Here is a 22,038-nt window from a genome sequence, read left to right on the forward strand (position 1 = left end):
TATTTAGCCTGGTTATTATTCTCTTATACAGCAATTTTTCCAAAGTGAAACAAGCAGCCTCATGTTGTCAAAACTGTTGTCCCCTAACTTCTGAGGTTTATTCTGAAGAGAATAAAACCAGGGAAGAGAAGCAACTTAAAGAGGTTGGCTGGAATCTGTAAACCTCACCAGTAATACAAGCACATGGGAGCTTAACCAAGCACCAGATGGTCTTCAGGCAATTAATTGCAGGTCGAGGACTCGCATCTACAGCAGCTCTTGTTCATTCCTCTTTACAGAAATGGTTAAAAACCTGACAGAAATTTAAACTCCCTCCTCCCTCTGAGAAAAACAGCAATGGCAACAACCATCAGCTCCTCTCCCTCACTTTTGCATGTTTTAGGACAGTGTTTACCTAGGACGAGCAAGGGCCTTAGGTCATCTTAGAGAGCTTAAACTGATCTAAGGCTTTAATGTGCTTAGAGGTGGTGGAAGGACGTGGATTATATTTAACCCTAAAAGCCCACAGACAACTGTGTACCTAAGACAGGCAGAAGTCTCTTGTTTGGCATGGATTTGTGTTCCCTTCTTCACATGCATCCTGTTGATGTACAGACCAAGTCAAAGTCCCCTAAAATCACTGAGAAGTGTTAAATTAGCTGAAAGGAGCACTGCTGTTGGCATCAGCAGGTTCAGCCTTCTGTTGTGGACGTTCCTAGAGCCAAGTTTATAATTTTCTGTACTGAACTTGTGGTGTCAAAACTGATCTGGAAAACATTAAAATCCAACCATATCCACTAGTTTCACCTGTGGTAAAGATCCAAAACCTATGGTTCCCCATCAAAATGCACCTTTCCAACTGCAGTTTTTAAAATTACTATCCAATTAAAGAAATAGTAGCAATTTTTTAAAAAATAAACATTTGAAATTGACATTTAAGAGAAACAATTTTGTCTCTCTCTTTTATGCAAACAAAACTTGTCATAATTTTTTTTTTCATGACTAAGCACAGTACCCAAGAGACTTTCCTCCAAATTTCCAAATGGGGCACAGGCTGGAGCTGCAGCATCCCCACCATGGGAAATGCCAAGGAATGCTGTGAGTTTGGATGGAATTATTACCATGCTAGTCAGACCCGGCATCTCAAAATATAAAGACCTGTGCTGTCAAATTTGAAGATTCCTTGCCCCAGGATTTTACTTTATCTCGGCCTTGTTTCAGAGGCTACAAAGCATCCAAGATTTTGCTTTGAGTTTCTTGCCAAGGTCTACACTCGTGGATGACAGCGTTGCTATCACTGCCCATGGGAGCAGACCAGCACTAAAAATCCTGGCTCCTCCTATGTGTGTGTGACACCAAGAATCCACCTTCTCACTGGGGCTGGCCCAATGTTTTTCTGCCATAAGCAGAAAACCCACTATCTGAGGTTGCTGCGTGGTAGGGAAGGCAGCAGAGGACAGCTGTGGGCTCGAGTGTTGTTTGCTTTACAGTGATGCTGCTCCAGAGCCTGAACGTGAGATTTTAACCTAAAACATGGCCATGGACATGTGGGTGCTCATCTCCTGGGCTTGGACCCCAGCAGCTGAGCCACAGCCACGTTTCTGATGCTCTTGCAGAAAAGCATCAATAGTGCTGATTTGTAATTGGAAAGGAAGATTATATTGCATGACTCAGAAATGATGCTGGGGAAGAGGTCTGATATTATGATATTTAAGCACAGGAAAACCAGGTTGTCAGTGGAAAAGCTTGAAAAACAGACATGACTCCTTTATTTATGCTCATGATAAACTGGTTTCACAGTGCCCAGAGGAAGGGTCAGCAGTGAACGTGGCCAAGCCCAGCCATACCATACATGACCAGCCCCAGCATCAGCTGGAGGGACCAAGCAGTAAAAATGCAGTTTCAAATATTGCTCCAAAAATCATATCCCTTTATACTGAAACAAAATATCTCATATAGAAGTCAATTTTGAATTTTTCCCCTAAATCTACAGTATTAATATTTTAGTATTAAGTTTTATTTAGTATTAAGTATTTAGTATTAAGTATTTATTACTTAATTCATTTATTATTAAGTATTTAGTATTAAGCATTAGTATCTTAGTATTAAGGCCTTAAAACCAGTTGGAACTTGTCCATCTGCAGTGTCAGGGTTTGGTGTTTTGCTGTGTGGAGTGGCTGGGGGCATGTGCAGCCTGTGCAGCTGTTTCAAACACACGTCAGCCACGCCTGCTCATTAGCTGTTTTCTGACACAGCCCTTGGCAGAGCTGCAGAGCAGGCCCAGGTAATGAGAGATGGCCTCTGTGCAGCCACTAAAAGGGCTTGAGTTATGTTTTATTGTCAGTCTCGATGCTGGCATTTCTGTGCATTCCATTTTACTTCTCTATTACTGCTCTTGTAATTGGGTTGTGGTAATTAAACATTGAATGCAGCCGTGCAGCTCCCCGCAGCTGCAGCACGCCCTGCTACTTGCAGCCACTCCAGAAAGAATTTTCCACGTAAGATCTTAATTTTTTAGAAATACCTGCTCTTCAAATAGCTACAATAGCTCTGCAGGAGCCTGTCAGTCAAGCAAGATTACAGACTCCCTAAATTCAGGCTGACATGACAGACTGTAATGACTTTGAAGGGGCTTTTATGGTCTATTGTGCCAGTGGTCCCTGCCTAACAGAAGCATCTCCTACACTTCTCATGAAAACTGTAATGGCTCCAGAGGTGTCTAAACTATCAGTTACTTCAAATGTGAGTTATTTCACAAAGAAAAAGCACATTAATGTGATACTAAAGGAGTAGGATAAATAAGGAAAAGAGAACTTAGATTTAAATTCTAGAGTTAAAGCAAATTTGATGATGAGAAATTGCAGCCTTGGCAAGGATTTGAGCAATTTTAAGTAAAATTTTGGATGGCACTGTCTGTGCAGTGAGACTTTAATGTGATGCCATAGGGACCAGTGTGTTGTCATAAATAAAATGGTGGATGATTTTGGGATGCCATAGCCCCAAGGTAAATGACAATGCTCATCTTCTGGATGGATGAAGCTCTTGCACCTCCACCAGGCTGGGAGTCAGGGCAGACCATCACACCTGCCCTTCCTGGCCTCACACTCTCTCAATCTCCTGAAGGCAGGAGCATGGCATTTCTAACACCACATGATTTACATGTGAAAGAGAGAGAAAATGTCACAGTGGTGCTGCTTGAAGGGCAGCTTGGATTTGGTAGTCAGCTGCATGTTTTTAGGTCAATCACATCTCTCATTTCCCAGGTGGGACTCCTGGTGACACTCCCATGGAGCAACTGCAAATCCCCTGAGGGCAGTGAGAAGATGGAAGTAAGTCAGGAGCAGAAGGAAACCCGTTCCAAAGTTCATGCTGTGGCAGCACGCAAACATCCATCGTGGGAAATCCCGAGATGTTTGGGCTGTCCATGAGGCTGGACAGCCACCAAAGCATCAGAGGGCTGCAGTAATAAACCAGAGGAGCTGGCACAAGCAAAGCCACACAGAAGTGGCTCTGCCCAGCAGAGGGTAGCATTGCCCAAACACCCCGAGCTGTACTCCAGGTTTTCACTTTCACCCACCTGCGACTGCCCACCTCTGCCACAGCCCCTTTGAGATGAGAGGCACAGCTCAGCCCACACCCAGGGAAAGCCTCACAGGCTGACACTGTGCAAATTCCGCTCATAAATTACGAGAAATCTGGAAATTCAGCTTCCAGAATAAAATTTTAAGGAATCTGTTGAAAGACACAATACATGTTAAAGAGTAAAGTGCATACAGTCGTGTTTGTTTTAAAGCAAATGTTATTTAGCTCCTTGTATTTGGCTTTATTTTCAGGTCCTGATTTGATGATCAGGTTTGGAGTTGATCAGGTTTGGAGCTGCCCCTGAGGCACCAGAGTGCCCGTACTGCCAACAGCAAAGCCTCTGATTTGGTCACTTAACTTCAGTGTCCCAAAAGAATTACACTTTTAAAATCCAAAACTGAAGTCCAAAGACCTTAACTATAAGCATCTCTCAGTTAGTGCAGACTATCATTTTCTCTGATGTCTGACGAATCCTGCCTGTCACCCCGCATCAGAGCTCAGCCCATGCCCGATGTGACGACGCTAGAGGTCTCAGTGTCGCTGAGAAAAAGCTGCTTTTAGCAACAACCCCAGCCACGCGTGTGTGTGACAGTGCGAGACGCCGGAGCCGTGCCGGGCTCGGCGGTGCCGGGGGTGGGAGCGGTGCCAGGGCCGGACCCCCGGGCTGCCTGACCCCTCTTGGGGTGCCCCTTGCTTCGAGGGCTGGGCTGGGCGAGGGTGGTCCTTGCTGGGGGATGAGATCTGACATCCCAGGACTGTGTGTGCGTGTGCGAGGCAGGTGGGCACGGCCGCCCCCGCGCATCCCAGCGCATCCCCGCGTATCCAGCGCATCCCCGCGCATCCCCGCGTATCCAGCGCATCCCAGCGCAGAGCCCGTCCGGGCAGCACGGCCGCTTGTGGTGTGCCTTTTTAATTTTCCTTTTTTTTTCCTCCCCTTCCTGGCTTTCCTTTTTTATTTTTCCCCCCCCCCTCGCTGCTTTCCCTCCCCTCCCGTTTGACGTGCGTGGTTTTGGTGCAATGCGAATTATCTTCATTCAGTCAGGAGGGGCAGCGCCAGGCAGCAGAGCAGCGGCGGGGCTGCCTCCTCCTTCTTCCTCCTCCTCCTCCGCTTTCTCCTCTTCCTCCTCCTCCTCCTCCCATTGCCATAACAACCACGCACAGCCGCTGCGCCCGCGGGGCCGCTCCGCACCGCACCGCGCCCGGCTGCCTGAGCATCCCATGGGGCCCCGCACGGGGGTGGGGGAAGAGAAACAGTGACCTCCCTCCACAAGAAAAAAAAAAAGAAAAAAAAGAAAAAACAAACACCAAAAAAAAATGAGGGACTTTTCGGCGGGGCGGGTCAGTCAGGGAGCAAAGTGACCCCAGGGCGCGGGTGCAGGAGGACGAGAGACGGGGCAGCCCCGGCAGCGGCTCCGCGGGGAGGGCACGGAGGAGGGGAGAGAAAGGGAGGGAAGGGAGGGGGAAAGAGAAAGTTGGGAGGAAATAACCCAGGAAAAGTGACACTCGCGGAGCCCGCCGGAGCGCGGAGGAAATAAAAGCGGCGGCGGGCAGGAAGTGTGAGGAGGAGGAGGAGGAAGGGGAGAAGAAGGAGGCGGAGGAGGAGGAAAAAGAAGAAGAAGAAACAGCAGCAGCCGCTGCCGCCGCGGCAGAAAAGAAAGCAAAAGCCGCCCGAGGGCTCGGAGCCGGCGGCGCGGGGCTGCGCGGCCATGGCCCGGGAGAACGGGGACGGCGGCGGCTCCTGGAAGAAGCAGGCGGAGGACATCAAGAAGATCTTCGAGTTCAAGGAGACGCTGGGGACGTAGGTGGCGGGATTGGGCTGCGGGGCCGGCGGCGGGCGCTGTCCCTTCCCCCGGTCCCCCCGGGATGCGCGGTGCCCCCGCGGGTGGGTGCGGGTTGGGTGCGGGTCTCCCCGCGGGGATTTGCGGCTGCTGCTGCGCGCATCCATCCGAGCAAGAAGTCGGAGCGACCTGGGAACGCGGAGGGAAATAGAATTGTGGGGCAGGAGCTGGGCTAGCATCACCCCTCGCCCTCCCCCTATGCGACCCCAAAAAAGCGATAAAAAGGAAAAACCCCAAGTGCTTTAAAATATTCGTAGAAAGAGGAGACGGGGGAAGGTTTTTTCTTGATAGTGCGACTGTAAATAAATGCGGTCTGACTTGCACGCTTCCCCTAAAGCCGATGGCTGCAGCTATTCGTGGACAGACGAGCAGAAATAATCGGAGTGGATTGGATGTGTTTTAGCTACGATGCTTAACTGTTGTTGGGCTTTATTTGTTTTATTTATAGTGGCGAGGCATAAAGATTAGTAAAACGTTAGAGTTGGTTTGGTAGCTTTTTTTTTTTTTTTTTGAAGGCTGAGAAAAAACACGCACAGATGGTGCAAGGAAGCGGGGTACAGGCTGGTGCCTTTTTGGCTGAGCAAAGAGTTTTATTTTTGTTTAAACTCATTTTCTCCCTCAGGATATGGTGAAGGTAGGGAGCCGGCAGTGCTGGAGGAGCCGGCACGGGCTGCTGTGTGTGTGTACAGTGTAATTAGAGTTGGGTTGTGGTGAGTGCTCCTCGTAGCCGTGTCCCCACAGCTCCCATTGAAACTTCCAGCGTGTTAAACCAAGCGCTGTTAATCCCGAGCGGTGCTTTTCCTGCGCTCCGTGCCGCTTCCAAAACACAGTCGAACAAGTTTTGACGGTAACATTTGAGGTTTTTTCTGCTTCCAAGGGAAGGCTCCCTATAACCAGAGTGTTTCTGGTTCGTGGGCTCGCTGGTTTCCTATGACCAGGCTGCAGGTTTGACATGGAGATGGGTCAGCAGCTCCCTCGTGATGGGCTGGTTAGCACAGCCCTGAGGAAAACACCGGCTTAGGAAATCAAATAAATGTCTGTCCAGGTCTCTGAAGAAGCAAAATGCAGCGTAAGAGCCAAGTGTTGTGATGTATCCTTGTCACCCTCGCTGAGTTTCTGCTGCGAGAATTCCGTGCTGGGAGAGACGTGCCCTGCTTTGTCAGCTCAGGTGTGCAGAGCCCTTCCTGAGCAAAGGGGTGCTGGGGAGGAAAGTTTGAGTGCTCTGAGATTTGTTTGAGCAGCAGGACAATTCGCTGGGGTTCCCACTGCACAGCTCTCTGAGATCTCTGTGGCTGTGGCGTTGAAGTCACCTGCGAGGGTTAATTTGTGCTGCAGGAAGAATTAACGCAGTGGCCTTGGTCCAGATCCCTCTGTAGTTAAGGGGAGCTGGTGAAGGTCCCAAGGAAGGCAAAGCTGGTCAGAGTTAATAGTTATGCATATTAGCGTGGCTGTTGCAAATTAAATTCATTAAATATGGCCAATTAGTGTCTCAAACTATTAACTGAGACTCACAGTTTGGTAAGTTCTTTCTGATGGGAGTGGAAGCAGTGAAGTTTTCAAACTTGATTTAACAGTCAATTTAGAAAGTTTTAGAAAATTAAAATAATTGGATTACAAACTTGGGCCCATATAAAGAAAATAGAGCTGTTTTCTTTTCCAGCCATAGCTGAATTTAGTTATGAATATATGTGTGTTTAGCAGCCTCCACGTGGGTTACCTTCTGGTTGTGCATTCCTTAGCTTCCAAGGGCAGGCTGATAATTAGAAGATTTGAATCTGAGTTTTGGTTCTGTCCTTGGCCACCCACCAGTGCAGCACCTGCAGTTCCTACAAGGTCTGGTGTGACTTACCGGGATGTGAAGCTTCTAAAAAATTTAGGCCATTGCTGTGCAAATCATTAAAGTGCCTGTTCCATTTCCACTGAAGGCAGTGAAGGGAGGTTCACTGACTTGAGCAGCAGATATACAGGCTCCAGGAGCCTAAGTGATGGGAAACATTCTCAATTATTGATAAGAAAGTATTTAAATAGGAATTAAACTATACAGGTATAAATAGCTTTAAAGTATTTGCACCAAAACGTTTTCCTCTGGCATTATTTAGGAGCAGGGTTAAAATCTGCTTTGATCCCTCCTGCACTGTAAAGCTGAACTGTGTTGGACAGCCAGCACTTGATCTCACTGGCTAATAGATTTCTCTCTAGCATGGAGTCAAAAACTTGGCATGTCACATGAAATGTACTGGATTGTAGTAACTGTATTTTGCATTTCTTTGCCATTCCATTTCAGGATGCCAAAGTGCTAAAAGCACTTTTAACAGAAAAACAGCCCTTTTTCATGCAGCTGTCTTAACTGCCTGTGGTAAAATTGGCTAGAGGAAGAAAAGCAATAAATCCCCAAATCAGGGAAGAAAGTGAAAAAGAAATTTTAAAAGCATATTTTATTTCAAGTGCATTGATTTGTGAATGTTAAATCTATGTGGACACCTTATTAATGATTTGTTCTCAGAAAAGAGCCTTTCATCTGAATAAAAACTCTTCAGCAGATCTTTGACATGGGAGAGTTGAAATTTGCTGGAATTATTAAAAAGATCCTAAGTCAGTTAATCATTACATCATTTGGGCTTCAAGGAAACTCTAATGAGTAGCCAGCTTCCCCTTCCAGAACTGGAATAAATTATTTACACATCCCTGTAAATCATGTCCAGCCACACTGATGCTGAAATTGAACTGGATGCCAAGTCCAGATGTAAGAAAATAGCCCTTTTCCACCCGCCCAATTGTTTCCCTTGGTGGCTGGGGTCTGTGTTGTTTGCTCTGCTCTGTGCTATTGGACAATAATATTTTTTAAAGTACCAGCAGTGAAGTGGTTGGCTCAAATGTACCCAAACCTGTATTTACCCTGTTCTGTATTAATGCAGACATTAAAGCATGTACAATCTTCTTTTGGGGCTGCAACCTCTCAGGTACAACAAAAGAAGAGGGTCAACAAAAGATTTTGGTAACACTAGTCAATATTAGTGTATTTTATGATTACCATGATTATTTGTATAGTTTATATGTTATTATATATACATATATCTATATATATATTTATGATGGTCCCAATCCACTCTTGGGCTGTGCCACTCCATGTGGGACAGGGCATCACACTCCATATGCACAGATTCATGGAGTGCCCCTTTTGGAACTGGACCTGTTTGCTGACAGTGAAATTACAAATCCTGAAAAAGTAGCTAGAAAAAATAAGGAAAATAAGTCAAAGATAAAATAAAATCATAGCAACAGGCCAAATCCTCAATTAATGTTATTTAGAGTCCCTTCCAAGTCAGTGCAGGTGTGCTTGAGGAAAGAAGAGGATCTGACTCTTCTCTCTTTAGATTTCCACAAATTCACCTATTGCAGCTGTACTCAGTTCCCCCTGGAACACAAATTGAGAGAGGAATTGAGGGCCTGCCTGGAGAGGGGGATTTCTGCCCCAGCCCTTGAGAGATGTGAAGTTTAACAATAGCAGGAATCTTATGAGTGATCAGAGAAATATCACTTTTCCCCCTTCACATTTAAAATATATTATGTCTAAGACATTTTAAACCTTAGATTTTGACATCTGAGAAATAAAAGAAACGCCATGCCATCCACTAGTTAAAGAGGAAGGTTCCATCACTTGATCTGCTTAATTAGATCAACCCCACATTTCTAAGATATCTGTAATTAGGCCTAATTGACATCAGAGTTCCAATATTTAGAAAGGCTCAAATTTAGTAACTGTGAAAATACTGGTTCTGTCCTTAAAACTGGTGTGGTGGATTCCTTAAAGCTTGGTAAGCATAACAGAGGGAGTTGCATGGATATAGCCATAACATAGTAAGAGCTGGGTGGGAAGACAAATACGCTTCCAATAAGTTTCCAGCACTTTCCCAAAATACACTATAGAGAAAAACATATGGGTGGTTCTGTTTTTCTCTCTTCTCTGTGGCTCTGTGGTAATTTTTGGTTCATCTGTGTCACTTCCATACTCTTACACCACTTGATGGGCTCCTGGCACTCTCCGTGGCTCTTCCACTCTCCAATGCGTGCTCGTTCATGCTGTGAGATGAAGTCACTCCTCGTCCTCCTCTCACATCTCCTTTCTCTCTCACACACCCACGTGCACACAGGCACACACCTCGTCCCGTACGTGCTGTCTGCTGTGTCCCTGTCCTCTCCACGCTGCCTTTCCCTCCCTGCAGCCTCGCCCTGCCACTCCTGAGCTCATCCACCTCCTCCTCGCTGGGTTTGGGTGCTCAGACCCTCATGGGGGCTTGGGCCAGCCTTGGCTCCCAGAGCTGAGAAGGTGCTGGTGGCAAGGACAGGTCCTGGCAGGGGCCCCTCTCTGGAGGAGAGAGACTGGGAGGTACCAGAGGGCTCAGGATCTGTCTGCCTCTGGTCAAAGGTCCTGCCTTTTCATCAGCTGGGTGCCAAAGGCACTCGTGTTGGACTCACACAGCAGATCATCCCTGTTCAGCCATTTAACTTGAGGCACCATGCAAGTTACTCAGTTCTTCCCTTCTGATTTTGGAAGTTCTCAAGATGTAAAGAAAGATGTTGATGTTTGTGTTTTCCTTGGCTCGATGCCCCCTGTGATGATTGAAGGATTTGTCTGATTTTCGAGTTTCTGCTGACATTACCAGCAATTGCTGCCTCTCTTTTATGACACCTCAGTGAGGCAGCAGTGGCTCTGTCAGACTGTTTCATATTTTCCTCAGTTCAGTATATTTGATTTTTATATTTTTTTATATTAAAGAAACATTTCACATGAAAAAAAAATAACCAAAAAACCAAAACCAACTTCAGGGGAGAAAATGCAGTAGGCTGAAGTTGAGGTGCAGGTTTTCAGGAGCAAAGCTGATGAACCACTGGAGCAAACCATGAAGGCAAGTGGATCTCTGGGATGATTTCTGGGGAGCTCTGAAAGCCCTCAGGCTACAAGCAGTAGGAAAGTGCCTCTTGTCCATGTTTACAGAGGAAGATAGTTCATGGTCATTTCTGACCTTACAGTCCATAACTCTGGGAATCTTGCTGTCAGACCCATGTGGGGTCAGGGATAATTGGTCCTAAGAGGTGCTTATAGCACCTCTCTCAAATCTGTGGGAGGAGTGAAAGCTGAGGTCCAAATATTAATGTTTAACTTAGTGGTGTGAAACAACTCAGATGTTTTAGTTTGTGTGTTCTATTTAGCAAAAGCAGAAAAGTACTGTTAGGACTCCTTTTAAGGGGATGCATTTTGTTTTAAACCAAGTAATCCTGCTTGCTATTGCCTGGCATAGGTTTCTATCCAGTTTGTTCTTGAAGGCTTAAAAATAATGAGTTAGTATCTTTTGATGTAAATTGTGGGTCTTCCTTGAACAGTTACAGAAAATAACATGTTTGAGCATTCAGCTGGAATTGAAATAGGAAAGAAAGAAAGAAAGAAAGAAAAGTAAGATGGCCAATGGATTTAAAGGCTGATGGTGAAGATTGGGAAAAAAATTGGCAGCCATTGGTGGGAAGGGATTTTTGACAGCTCTCCAGCTCTGGTTCACAGGTGCATTTTGGAAAGTGCTTGTTTGGGGCAACAGTGTAGCCTAAAGGCCAATTTTCTTTCATCATGTGAAATTAAGGTTTCAAAATACTCAATAATCAAAAGCTTTCAGGTGAATACATAACTCTGGAGACACAGAGTTGCTGTATTGTCAGCTCACATATGTGCTCATCCTTCCTTTGTCAGCCTGTTTGTCTGCTAGTTTTGATGCCTTGTCTCATTTTTTCCCCTGCCTTGGCTCTTTTTCTGTGGATATTCTCTTTCAAGTATGCCTTGGTCCTGCCTGAGCTCCCTGCTGCCAGGGAATACCTGCTCACTGCATGCCTGTGCAGCCAAGGAGGGTGCTTGACCAGCAAGGGGACAGCAAGATATTAGGCTTGGGTTGGAGCAGACAGTTTGGGTTTTCTCCTGCTGTTTTTTGCTTAGGAAAATGTGAACCTTGCCTCAGCCAACTCTTAATCTCAGTCCTCAGGACTTCAATATAACAAATATCTATTCCACAACTTCTCTTTGTGTAGGGTGAAGCACGCACAAAATCATTGGTGTTTTTTTGGTAGCTGACACCCCAAAAGCTCCCAACAGGCAAAACCCAGAGGGTATAGAGGTGGTGGACGGAGCTGAACCCAACTCTTTGGAGCCCTACAGCAATCCTTGAACCAAAAGTCTCTTGTTCCCATCACAGCCACAACACAGTGGGTGTGAGAGCCTTCTTCGCCGCCGCTCCTGCCATCTGGAGCAGCCTGTCTGCTTCCTTCACCCTCCATCTGCTTTCACACAGGAGCTGAAAGATCTCTCTGTGCGTGCCTTCCTTCCTTTTGCCTCTTTTTCTCTCCACCTTGGTTACTGACCTAAATTATTTTTGTTGTCCTTCACACGCAGTTCTCCTGACTACGTGCAGAATATTAGTTGGGGTTGCTTAATCCTTTCAAGCATGCAAGGATACAATTAATATTGAAGAAAGTAGTATTGTTTTGGTCTGCTTGACAATAACAGGCATTTATAATAGGATTCTGGATTTATTGCCAGTAATGGTATTCACTTAACCGGTGACTCACAGTTTATATTCATGATTACTTAATAGGACCTAATTTTCTAGTCATTTTAGATAGCAGGAAAACTAGTTGGAACTAAATGGGTGCTGTTAGTAAACAGGTAATGAGTGAAAGGAGGGATAAAAAATTCCTTAGGGCAGCGATCTGTCATTTTCATTGGAATTCAAACCACCTTGCATTTCAGTGCTTCTCTGTAAATAATAATTAACAACAATAACAATAATTTGCAAACATATGTGTGTGATTGGGCTGCTGTTGAATGACAAATAGCTGGCTTAGCAATCAGAATATGTCTCATTTCTAGCAATCATAGTGTTCCTTAAAACCTTTCCATCAAATCTTAACACCAATATGTTTTTTTATTGTCTGACTTGGCGGTTCCTATAATTTTCCTACGAATGTTGTGCCAATCACTTTTGAAAAAGAAAACTATAAATAACAGATTGTTAATAAACTTTTGAAGGCCCTTTCACTGATGTTTCCATGTTGAAAGCTGCATATTGAGTTTTATGCCAGAATTACTCACCAAACAGATTGTATAAGGTTAAATCAAAATAATACTCTTAAGCAGAATTTTTTGGCTGAGTTAAAAAGCCTTTTTTTTCTTCTTTTCTTTTTTTTTTTCTTTAAACACTGGATGTGCTAAGAAAAAGCTACTGGGAAGCTCTGTTTTGGATCTGATCTATGTGTAGAACAGCTGAGCACAGTGCTGGGGATCCTCTGTAACAATAACTCCCTGATTTTGCTTGATCTTTTCCTGAGCAATATCATGGGTCGCAGCTAAAATATCAACAGTTTAGGACAACTGGACAGCATAAGATTAGCTCTTAAAATAACTTTTCCAAGAGTGAAATGAGAAGAAGCACATGAGAGAAAGCATTCTGACTTAGTTGTATTGAGGATTTGTTTCTATTTTTATTTCGATTTTGGTTGTCTTATATCTCAAATTGGAGAGAAACCAAACAGTTTCAGTCTTCTTAGAGTCTCTAGGAGGAACAAAAAGGAGGTACTTGTAATGATGCAAATGACCAGGAGCAGCAACAGGGTAAAGGATTGTGGCATCTCCCAGCTAGATCCTTTCCTTTGCACTTTTTTTCTTCAGAATTCTTTTCATTTTCTTGCTCTTAATGCTCCCACTAATTTAGGTTGAGGATTTGAAGATATGTTCTTTCAAGCCTGAACACCCAAAAGCTGGGAATTACATCTGAATCCAAACTCCAGCCTTATGCAGTGGACTCTCCTGCTTCTTTTAGTAGTGGGCACTGTGTCAGCACCAAGGTCCACAAAATATATTTATTTGTATGTGATTCACCCAGGGTCATCACATATAAATCATTTTTACTAGCTAAGGTTTGGAGATGCAAAGCACTGTCTCTGGGCTGTTGGTAACAGCGTGGGTGCTTTATTGCTGTGTTGTTTCAGCTGCTCAGAGGAATCCAGAGCTGCCCAGAGCTATAAAGAGCTGGAACAGTTCTTGGGGTGATGTGGGATTGCTCCCAGCAGGATCCCAGCTTCCCAGCCCAGCTTAAATAATTCAAAGGACCAAGCTTCAAGCAGGCATGTTTTCCATACAAACTCAACAACTGTGACCCTACTGCCCCACTGTGATGGGCAAGGGCAGAAATGATGGAATGTATTGGATGAAAAACTGTGAAAAAACCCCAAATTACATAGAAAATCCAAACAACACAAAAGAGAGCTGAAGAGAGAGGAGAGCACTTAGAGGCTTTGCAGCCACGTGGAAGACTCCTCTGGGGAAGGCACAGGTTGCTAATCAAATTCAGCCATAGTAGAGAGAGATTGCTGGAGCATCCCTGGATAATCCTTCACTGTTTTTTGAGTTGGCTTGGAGATTTCCTCCCACTGCTCACTCTTGTCTTCTCCTGCCTCTCAGCGTAAGTAGCTCAGCATGATGTGCTCAGCCATGAAGCCTGTGGTGTTTTGGAAATTTTAGGCATAGCCAAGTGCTTGGTGTGTGCTGCCAGTGGCACAGGACACCGTGAGCTCATTAAACTTGATTTGTGCCCTCCACGCTGTTTTCTTGAATAACACCTGTACAAATTCAAAGGCTTTGTCTTTCACTTTGGGACATTTTGTAGCTGCAGCCTGAGCTATCTTAAGGACTATCTAAAGCTCTGGGATCAGCATCAGCCTTACACCTCTGCTTTAATGGGATTTCTTGCCTCAGGGGTGTAATTAATTTGTTCAACTTTTTTTGAGGGGAAAATCTGACACTGTTGAGCTTTTCCATGGGCTGATGATGAGCATCACAAAAACACCACCTCCTTCTCTGGGTGTAAGCCATAGTGTTTTGAGACACCTTCTCTAGCATAATTACATAGCAACCTGAATATTGCAAAGCAAACAAGCTCTCCCTCCCAAAATAAAACGCTCTCAAATGTAAAAAAAGCACCATGAAGCAGCACAAACCCCTCTTATCTTTTCTAGGGAGGGAAGAGGGGGGCAAACAACACACAGCTTGTTAGCCAAGTTGCTTGAAGCACTATGAGAAGATGCTTAGATAAAAACATTAATGGGGCAGAAAAACAGTGTGGCCCCTTTTGGCCTAATGACCCAGGCACTGGAGCATAAGAGGAATAATTTAGAAGGAAGGGAAATGTCCCCTGTCACAGGTTTGACTTATGCCTTTTAGGAAGGAGGAGGCTATATATTTAGGTGTCAGGGGAGAATGTACCAAGAAATGAGCTGAAAAAAAAAAAGAAGTTCTCAAAGGTACACAGACACGGGTACTGCAGGCTGCAGGGGGACTTCTGGTCTTGGCCACGTTAAGTGCATCTGGAGTAATTTTACTGGCTAATTTTCCTGTCCATAGCCGTGTAATTTATGTCATAGACATAAATTTTGTGCTCTTAAGAGAGAGACCCTGAAAGACAAAAATGTTGGAGAGCTTTGTAGGCAAGTCCATTGAGTGAGTGTTTCTGATGAATCTTGTATTTTTAATGGAAAGCAATGAAAGTGATTAAAGGATTCCTGAGTAACAGCTGAGATGATTTGTGCCCAGAAAGCAAATGGGTTCCCTTTTGCTGCTGCTGGAAGGGAACATAACAGGCACTAAAGCTGAGAACAGGTGGTCCTGCAGGTGAGGGGAAAGATGAAAGGAGAGCAAAGGGGCAAAGCAGAGCAATGGGATTCAGCTGCAGCTTAATTGGCTCTACAGACTTTTAAATCCCCCTCCTTGTTCATGAGCTGGAAAAATTCATAGACATGGGTTTTTTTGGACAGGACAGGTTGTACTGCACCAGTACACTTCCATCATATTTAATGACCACTAAAATGGCTGGCAGTGTTTGCCCAGGAGATTGTGTGGTGTTGTGACATCTTTGTCTGGCACTGCCACGTGGTTGTGAGGAAGGTGGAGGAGCCCTCTGTATGCATATAAGTAGATACAGTGTCTATGTGTACACACACATAGACTCTGTATTATGTGTATATATATAAAAAATATTATATGTATTGTATAATATATAAAATATATATTATGTATACTGTATTATATATCTATTATATATATTGATATATACAATATGTATAATATATAATATATATATATAAAATGTATATAAATGTATGTATACCCACATATTAAAAATACTATTTATATCGAGATATACAACCATAAATAGCATTTTGTTTTGCCAAACAGCACGTTGTTTGGTTTCATTAGTGAATACATAGACAATGGCTCATGCAATTTGGCAAAAGATGCTTAAGACCATCATGAATTTTGTTAATTTATTCTGTAGTTTGAATTTATCTTCATATTTGGGTTACATTTAGGGGAAGGCAGAAACTGTGTATTGCCCCTGTGCTCCGTTATCTACCAGGCATGAACCCAGACAAATGAGAAGTTAAAAGCACAGTGGTCCTTCCCTCTCCTCCTGTCCTCCACCTCCATGGTACCTCTGCTACAGCAAATCCCTGCTTTCCATCTCTTGTCTAAAACCTGCAGTTTTGGCTTTGGAGGGTGCCTGTAAAATGTGTGCTTAGATGTCTCCTTGTGTGTTGGCTTTGTGGTCGCAGTAGATCTTCCTGAAGTCAGGGGGTGGCACACAAAAGCACAACTGGTTCTCTCTTATTTTCTCTTAAATAATTTGTAGCATCTCAACGTTGCTGTAAAATTCTGCCTTTGATTTCCACAGCTTGGAGGTTTTCCTGTGTGAGTCAAGAGAAGCCCCTGCTACCCAGCAGCAGGCTGGAAGAGCAGCATTGTACACTCCTTACTCTCAGCTTTCAAACATCATTATAAAGTTACAAGGCTGTGAAGGAGCAGGTTGCAACTCCACAACAGAAGAGGAAGGGGCTGAACACATCCCACAGGACAGTTCCCATCTTCTTCCAGCTCAGCTGTTTGCAGGGATGTGCTGAGAATTTATTTAATGAAATAATACAGGATAAAAATAGTTCTCTAAAAAGGAGGTGGGGGAAGGGGAGAAGTACAGAATACAAAAAGTTTTATTTATTTTCATTCCATGGATGCTATAAATCAGTGGAGAAGTCAGTTGGAGTTTTTTTTCCCCTTCTGTGTTGCATTGTTAAAAAATCATCAGGCACTACACTGAAATGGTTTGCAAGAGTGACTTTGGCAGAAGCAATTTCTGCTTGAGAACAATAAAAAATTAGTAGATGCCAGGTTGAGTTCGTGTGTCAGTGGTTACTGAATTCAACTTAAGAGCTGTAAATGGAACCAATCATCATTTCTTAATGAGATATATGAGAACAAAGAATCACAATGCTTGAATAATCTGTCACGTCTCTATCAATGCTGCTTGAGCAATTATTCAGTTTGTTCAGTGGTTTGGCAGGTAACATGACAAAAATCAATTTATGAAGCAGATTAAATGTAAATATGCAGCACTTTTTTTTTTTTGTCCCCCCCAAGAATGCCATTCTAAAGTTTTTGGGGTTTTTTTATCCTTACAATCCCTACCCAGTCACCTGTTCTCAGTGGTAGTGCTTGGATGAAGTGCTACATGGCCCATAGTGGCATTATTCACCAGATCATTTGTCTTTAATCCATCTCTGGTCTAATGAGACTGTCATCTGGGCCTCAGTAAAAATGAATGATGCATTTCTCTGCTGCACAGTGTAAGTATGTTTTTCACTGCTGAGGCTCTATTTTCCCAGGATCCTTAAAGAAACCCATTCCTCAGCCCTCATTAACACTTAATGTAAATATTTCTGAATATTTTATTCATTTGGCAGCTAACGTGGGAGAAACTTGGTATGAATTCCCTAGGAGCTAAATACCAACCATTGTACCTGGGGTTGATACCATCACCTTTTAATACCAGAGCTCTCCTCATGCTGCAGACTGTGACTGGGACAGTCCCATCCCTGTTTGTAGTGGTGGGAATCTGCAGCAAACACAGATAACAGCTCTCACAGGGGTCACAGTGCCATGTTCAGCAGCAGGTGTTCACTGGTCTTAGCCTTTTCTTCCCTAAATGGGTCCTCAATACTTTGAATGAAGCTGTGGCACAGAAGAGATAAATTTTTCCCCCCTATGAAATGTTTTCACCTCTTGTCTTCTTCATGGGGAACTCAGAGATTTTTGTTCCCTGCACAAATAACTCCTGAATTCCCTCAGTCCATTTGTGTTTTATATCATCTACAAGATGCCATTGACATACCTGGCTGTGTATCTCATCATGCCTCTTGTACTGTCACCACGTTCTCAACAGAGATGTCATAACAACTTTTAGGGAATTGTGAGTGCTTTTCTTTTTATTTCAGCCAAGGTGACAGGGTTCCAAGAAGCCTTTTAAATACACCAGAGGACTGTGTTATGAAATAGAATAGTATTTCTTAACTTATTGTTACCATGTGACTCCTGTTTCTATAAATTTTGAGCAAATCACATCCTTACAGAATCTGTGATGCTGAAAACTCGTATGCTTATATTTTATCTACATTAATGCATGACATATGGACTTCCAGTAGTATCTGGTTATTCAGTTTCTGCTCAACATCTTGTATTTTGTGGTGACTGCTGAAGAATCTGAATATGTCTGGTATTTCCTTATCTATTATTGGTGTTGCTGTAGTGTTTAGATTGTGGTTTGTTGGCTAACTGTCAAATACTCATGGCTTCATTAAGAAACAGATGTACAGGTCTACACTTTGTTTTTGTAGCTGCACTTTTGACATATTGTAAATGTCCTTAATTGATTTTGTTCAGGATAATACCATCTGCTGGCATCTGTTTCTGCTGTGGCTCTTGTTGGATACTTGTGTGCATCATGGTCTATAGGGACAAATTACAGAGTGTCAGCCAGGTATTATGTCCACTTTTTTTCTGAAATAAATGAGAGCAGAGTTTGTACATTGGACAACCTATTACCTACATAATTTCATATCTAGATTAATACAGTTTATTACAGAAATCATATTTCAGGCAAAAATTGGGCCCTCTGTCCATTTTGAACTCTCTTAATTATTGTTGGTGTGTCTGCAAATATATCAAAAGTTGCAGATTGAGAGAAAAAGCATCTTTGGCTTTATATTTGTCTCCACTTTGATCATGGAGAGATGTGGAATACACGTCTAGATCTTCCTGAAGCCTTTACACAAAACTGTCTAACAAATAGTTAAAATAAGTGATGTTAACACGCCACTTACTGTGTCTGTAAAGCTGATGGTCTTGTAAGCCTTTAACATAGCTAGATATGTTCTGATGTGAAGATTTTGGTGGCAGAAGCAATATTGGATATGCACTAGATGAGAATTCTGCTGAGGGTGAAACTAGGAAAATATGTGCTGTCTCCTGGAAGTCCAGAACAAAATTCTTATTTTTTGAGTAGCCCACTGTCCTGTTGGATTTAGCTCTCCATACTCCACTCTGTCCTTCCTAGTAGGTAGAATCAGTATTTATGGTGGATTTTATTGCAGTTGCCGTGTCTGTGTCTGAACTGTGAAATGCAACAGAAATTCCATTTCCTGGCATTCCCTGTCTCTGCTCACAACAAGTGCAGGCAAGCATCAAAAATTATATAGGTCAGGATTTATCTGTAGTGCCCTACCTCTGTTCCCAATAAAAGTAGCGAGAGTTAGCCTTTGATGTCAATGAGACAGCATTCATCCAATTTTGAGATGCTTATGACCCCTTTACCTCTCCAGACCTCACACATGCAGTGGTGACAGGGAGGAGCAGGGTCATGCAGAGAAATGAGAGTTCTCCAAATACCACTGCAGGAAGGGAGAGGGGTGTGCTCCGGGTTTCAGCAGAAGTGGGTCACCAGCCTGAAATACTTGTGTCCCAGCAGAGCTGGATTGTCCTTGAGCTGGAGTAGCCTTTGCTTCACATGGGCAGGATTTGGGTGAAAACTTAATTACAGAGAGCCTTCATGGTTGTGTGTGTGTGTTGGAGCTCACATGAAAGTAATGGCAAAAGCACAGGCTCTTCTTTGACTTGGACAGTCACTTTCTTTGACCCTGCTGTTGCTGTCTTCCACTGCTGATATCTGCAGGACTGGTGCTCCCATGCTGGTACCCACTCAGGAGTCAAACCCTGTAAAGTCATGAGCTTTAGGGATGATGTGGACTAATGGTGGAATCATGTGTTGGGTTGAAGAGCACTAGATAACAATTTGGGAGACCTGGCTTTTGTTTCTAACTGTGGCACTGGCCTTTTTTTGTGACCTTGGAGAAGTTGCAGCACCTCACTGTCCTGGTTTCCCCATCTGTCCAACAGTTCCTGACCTACTTTGTAACTCACTTTGAGATCTAACTCATTAAAACTTGCTATGTGAGATGTTCAGAATGTACTGTGCAAGGTGTTGTTTTGTCATGGTCATGTGGTAAGAATCTCCCCTCTTGTATCCAAGTATGTTGGGAACTCAGCTGCAATGCTCGTGTTTGGCAGATGATGCTTTGTGGGGAGCACAAAGCCAGAATGTGATCCCTTTCCTAAAAATACCACTTCAAAAAGGGGTGGACAACTCCACCTCAAAAACACTAGAAATGGGACAGGAGAGTAAACCCAGCTGAAGTGCATTTTTTTTCCTGAAACTGTTCCTGCCTTTCAGTGTGCAGGGAGCCCCGGCAAGGCAGAAAGACCTTCCAGAAATGTCTCTGAGCACTCAGCACCAGACAGTGATGGGTTTTGCAGTACAGGTTCATTGTTGGATGGACATTAGGGAGAAACCTGTAGGAAGCTGTAAAGCTGGGAGGCAGTTTCCCCCTCCTGTGCAGTCTGTGTTATAAGTGGGAGTCAGAAAATAGCAGCCCTTTAGCACCACACTGCCAACAGAGTGGGATTTGAAGAGCAGGATAAGGATTTGTGCTGCCCTGAAGAGCCCTCGAATGATAAGACAACGTGGTTTTGCCTTGAAGACACATCCACAACATTAGCCATGTGTTATCTGCTAATTACATTTTTTAATGTCTCACAATGTTTGTGCTGCTTGAAAATCAGTTCAGTAACTAAAGGCAGTAGTGAGTGGCTACTGAAGTGAAAAGCTTTTGAAACACCTTCAAAAAACCAATGAAAGCAATTGTAGGAATGTCTTAATTTCCATGTCTTCTTGGGGGAAAAAAAATTGTACCTGTGAGGTGCAAGAGGATTAGAATAGTGTTTCCAGTCACTGCAGCAGTACTGTTTTAAAAAGCCTTTTTGTAGGCACAGTGCATTCAGGTTTTTTCTCTGATTCTGGAAAAAAGTAAAGTTCATGCATAAATTGGCAAGCAGGCTTTCATTTAAGCTGTGTGATTTAGATCTGCTGGTGAAGGCTGCTGCTGTAGAGCATTTGGCATTCATCAGAAAAATCTCCAAGTCTAAACAGTTTTATTATGCAAAGTTATATAGTTGGAAGGTAAAACACTCTGTCTTTTTCCACTTTGATGAACCAGGCAAGATGATGGATGTCCCATCAAATGTCTCATAAATTTGCAGGGAAGGTGAGTAGCTGTAGGTCTCACTGTTCACCCTGTGGCTGCTCTAAGCCCTAAGGGAAAAGGATGCTTAGCAGGGCTGGGGGTAAGAGAGCAGCTGTACTCAAGAAACCATGTGGGCTCTCAAAAAATGTGCTAGAAAGCCATTGGCATCTTCATGAATTAGGACCCAAACATTTCCATTCAGATTTTATTAGTGCAGCTTTATACTTCTTGCAAGATACTTCTACTAACAAAGCTTACTTCATATGCATAGAGATTTCCCTGAAGTGAATTTTCTTTAGTGACTTAGGGAAATTCATAGTTCACTATAACATTTATTAAAGCTTCACCCTGTTTAGTATGTGATTACTTTGCTCATTCAAAGTGCCATGTGTTCATTCTGAAGTCTTATTAGAGGTGTGAAGTCAAAGAGATTTCAGAAGGAGCAAATATATTAAGCACTTAATGTCTTTTTTACGAAGTGTGGACTGCTGGAAAGGTGACCAAGAGGGGTTCTTCTGAGTGACTGCCCTCTGTATTTCTGTACATTTCTACATAATGCAAAGGATTTTCTAATCCCACCCAGAGCTCATCACAGCAGCCAAAACCAGCCCTTGGTTTTGGAAGGGAGACTTCTCTATGCACTGCAGCTGAGTGGGGTGGGAGCTGTGGGTCAGACCTCAGCCCTGCTGGGATGCCAATGTCACCACCTGGATGGGACAGCCCAAGCTGGCCAGAAGCAGCTGGGGAGGTCCTGGCCTTGGTGTCCTGCACCCACCCAGCACCACCACAACCAGCAGCAGCTAGAGCCCTGCTAAGCCACTTTGTAAAACCTCCTCACAGGAGAGCCTTGGCAGGGTGAGAGGGAAAAAGCTATTTAGCTCAGCACACTGTTGGTGCACCATAAATATTTTTCTCCATTCCATGAAAACTGCAATAAGGGAACACCAGCCTTCATGAAATGCCCTTTAAAATTCAGTAAGAAACCTCTATATTAATAGGTTCCTATTTATTCAAGCAAACCTTTAAAATAAACTCTGAGTGCTCAGAAAAGTAACTTTCTCCATCACAGGCAAAAGAATTGCATTGTTTTTTATTTTGATGGCTTTATATTTTCTGGGAAGAGGACTGTAGCAGAAGG

The 22,038-nt window shown here is 43.7% G+C and overlaps 1 protein-coding gene across 3 annotated transcripts in view; it reads left to right on the forward strand.

Annotated features, from left to right (window-relative positions):
- The first annotated feature begins 4,598 nt into the window (after nt 1–4,598).
- CAMK1D (calcium/calmodulin dependent protein kinase ID) overlaps nt 4,599–22,038 on the forward strand; it is a 211,935-nt gene continuing 194,495 nt past the window's right edge. For all 3 annotated transcript variants that reach the window (XM_039730902.1, XM_039730903.1, XM_039730901.1), the window contains exon 1: nt 4,599–5,359. In XM_039730902.1, coding sequence (XP_039586836.1) covers nt 5,268–5,359 — 92 coding nt within the window. In that variant the 5' untranslated portion in view covers nt 4,599–5,267. The remainder of the gene's footprint in view (nt 5,360–22,038) is intronic.

This window comes from Passer montanus, unplaced genomic scaffold (genome assembly GCF_014805655.1).
Source record: "Passer montanus isolate IOZ18808 unplaced genomic scaffold, ASM1480565v1 scaffold74, whole genome shotgun sequence".
In the NCBI taxonomy this organism is placed as follows: domain Eukaryota; kingdom Metazoa; phylum Chordata; class Aves; order Passeriformes; family Passeridae; genus Passer; species Passer montanus.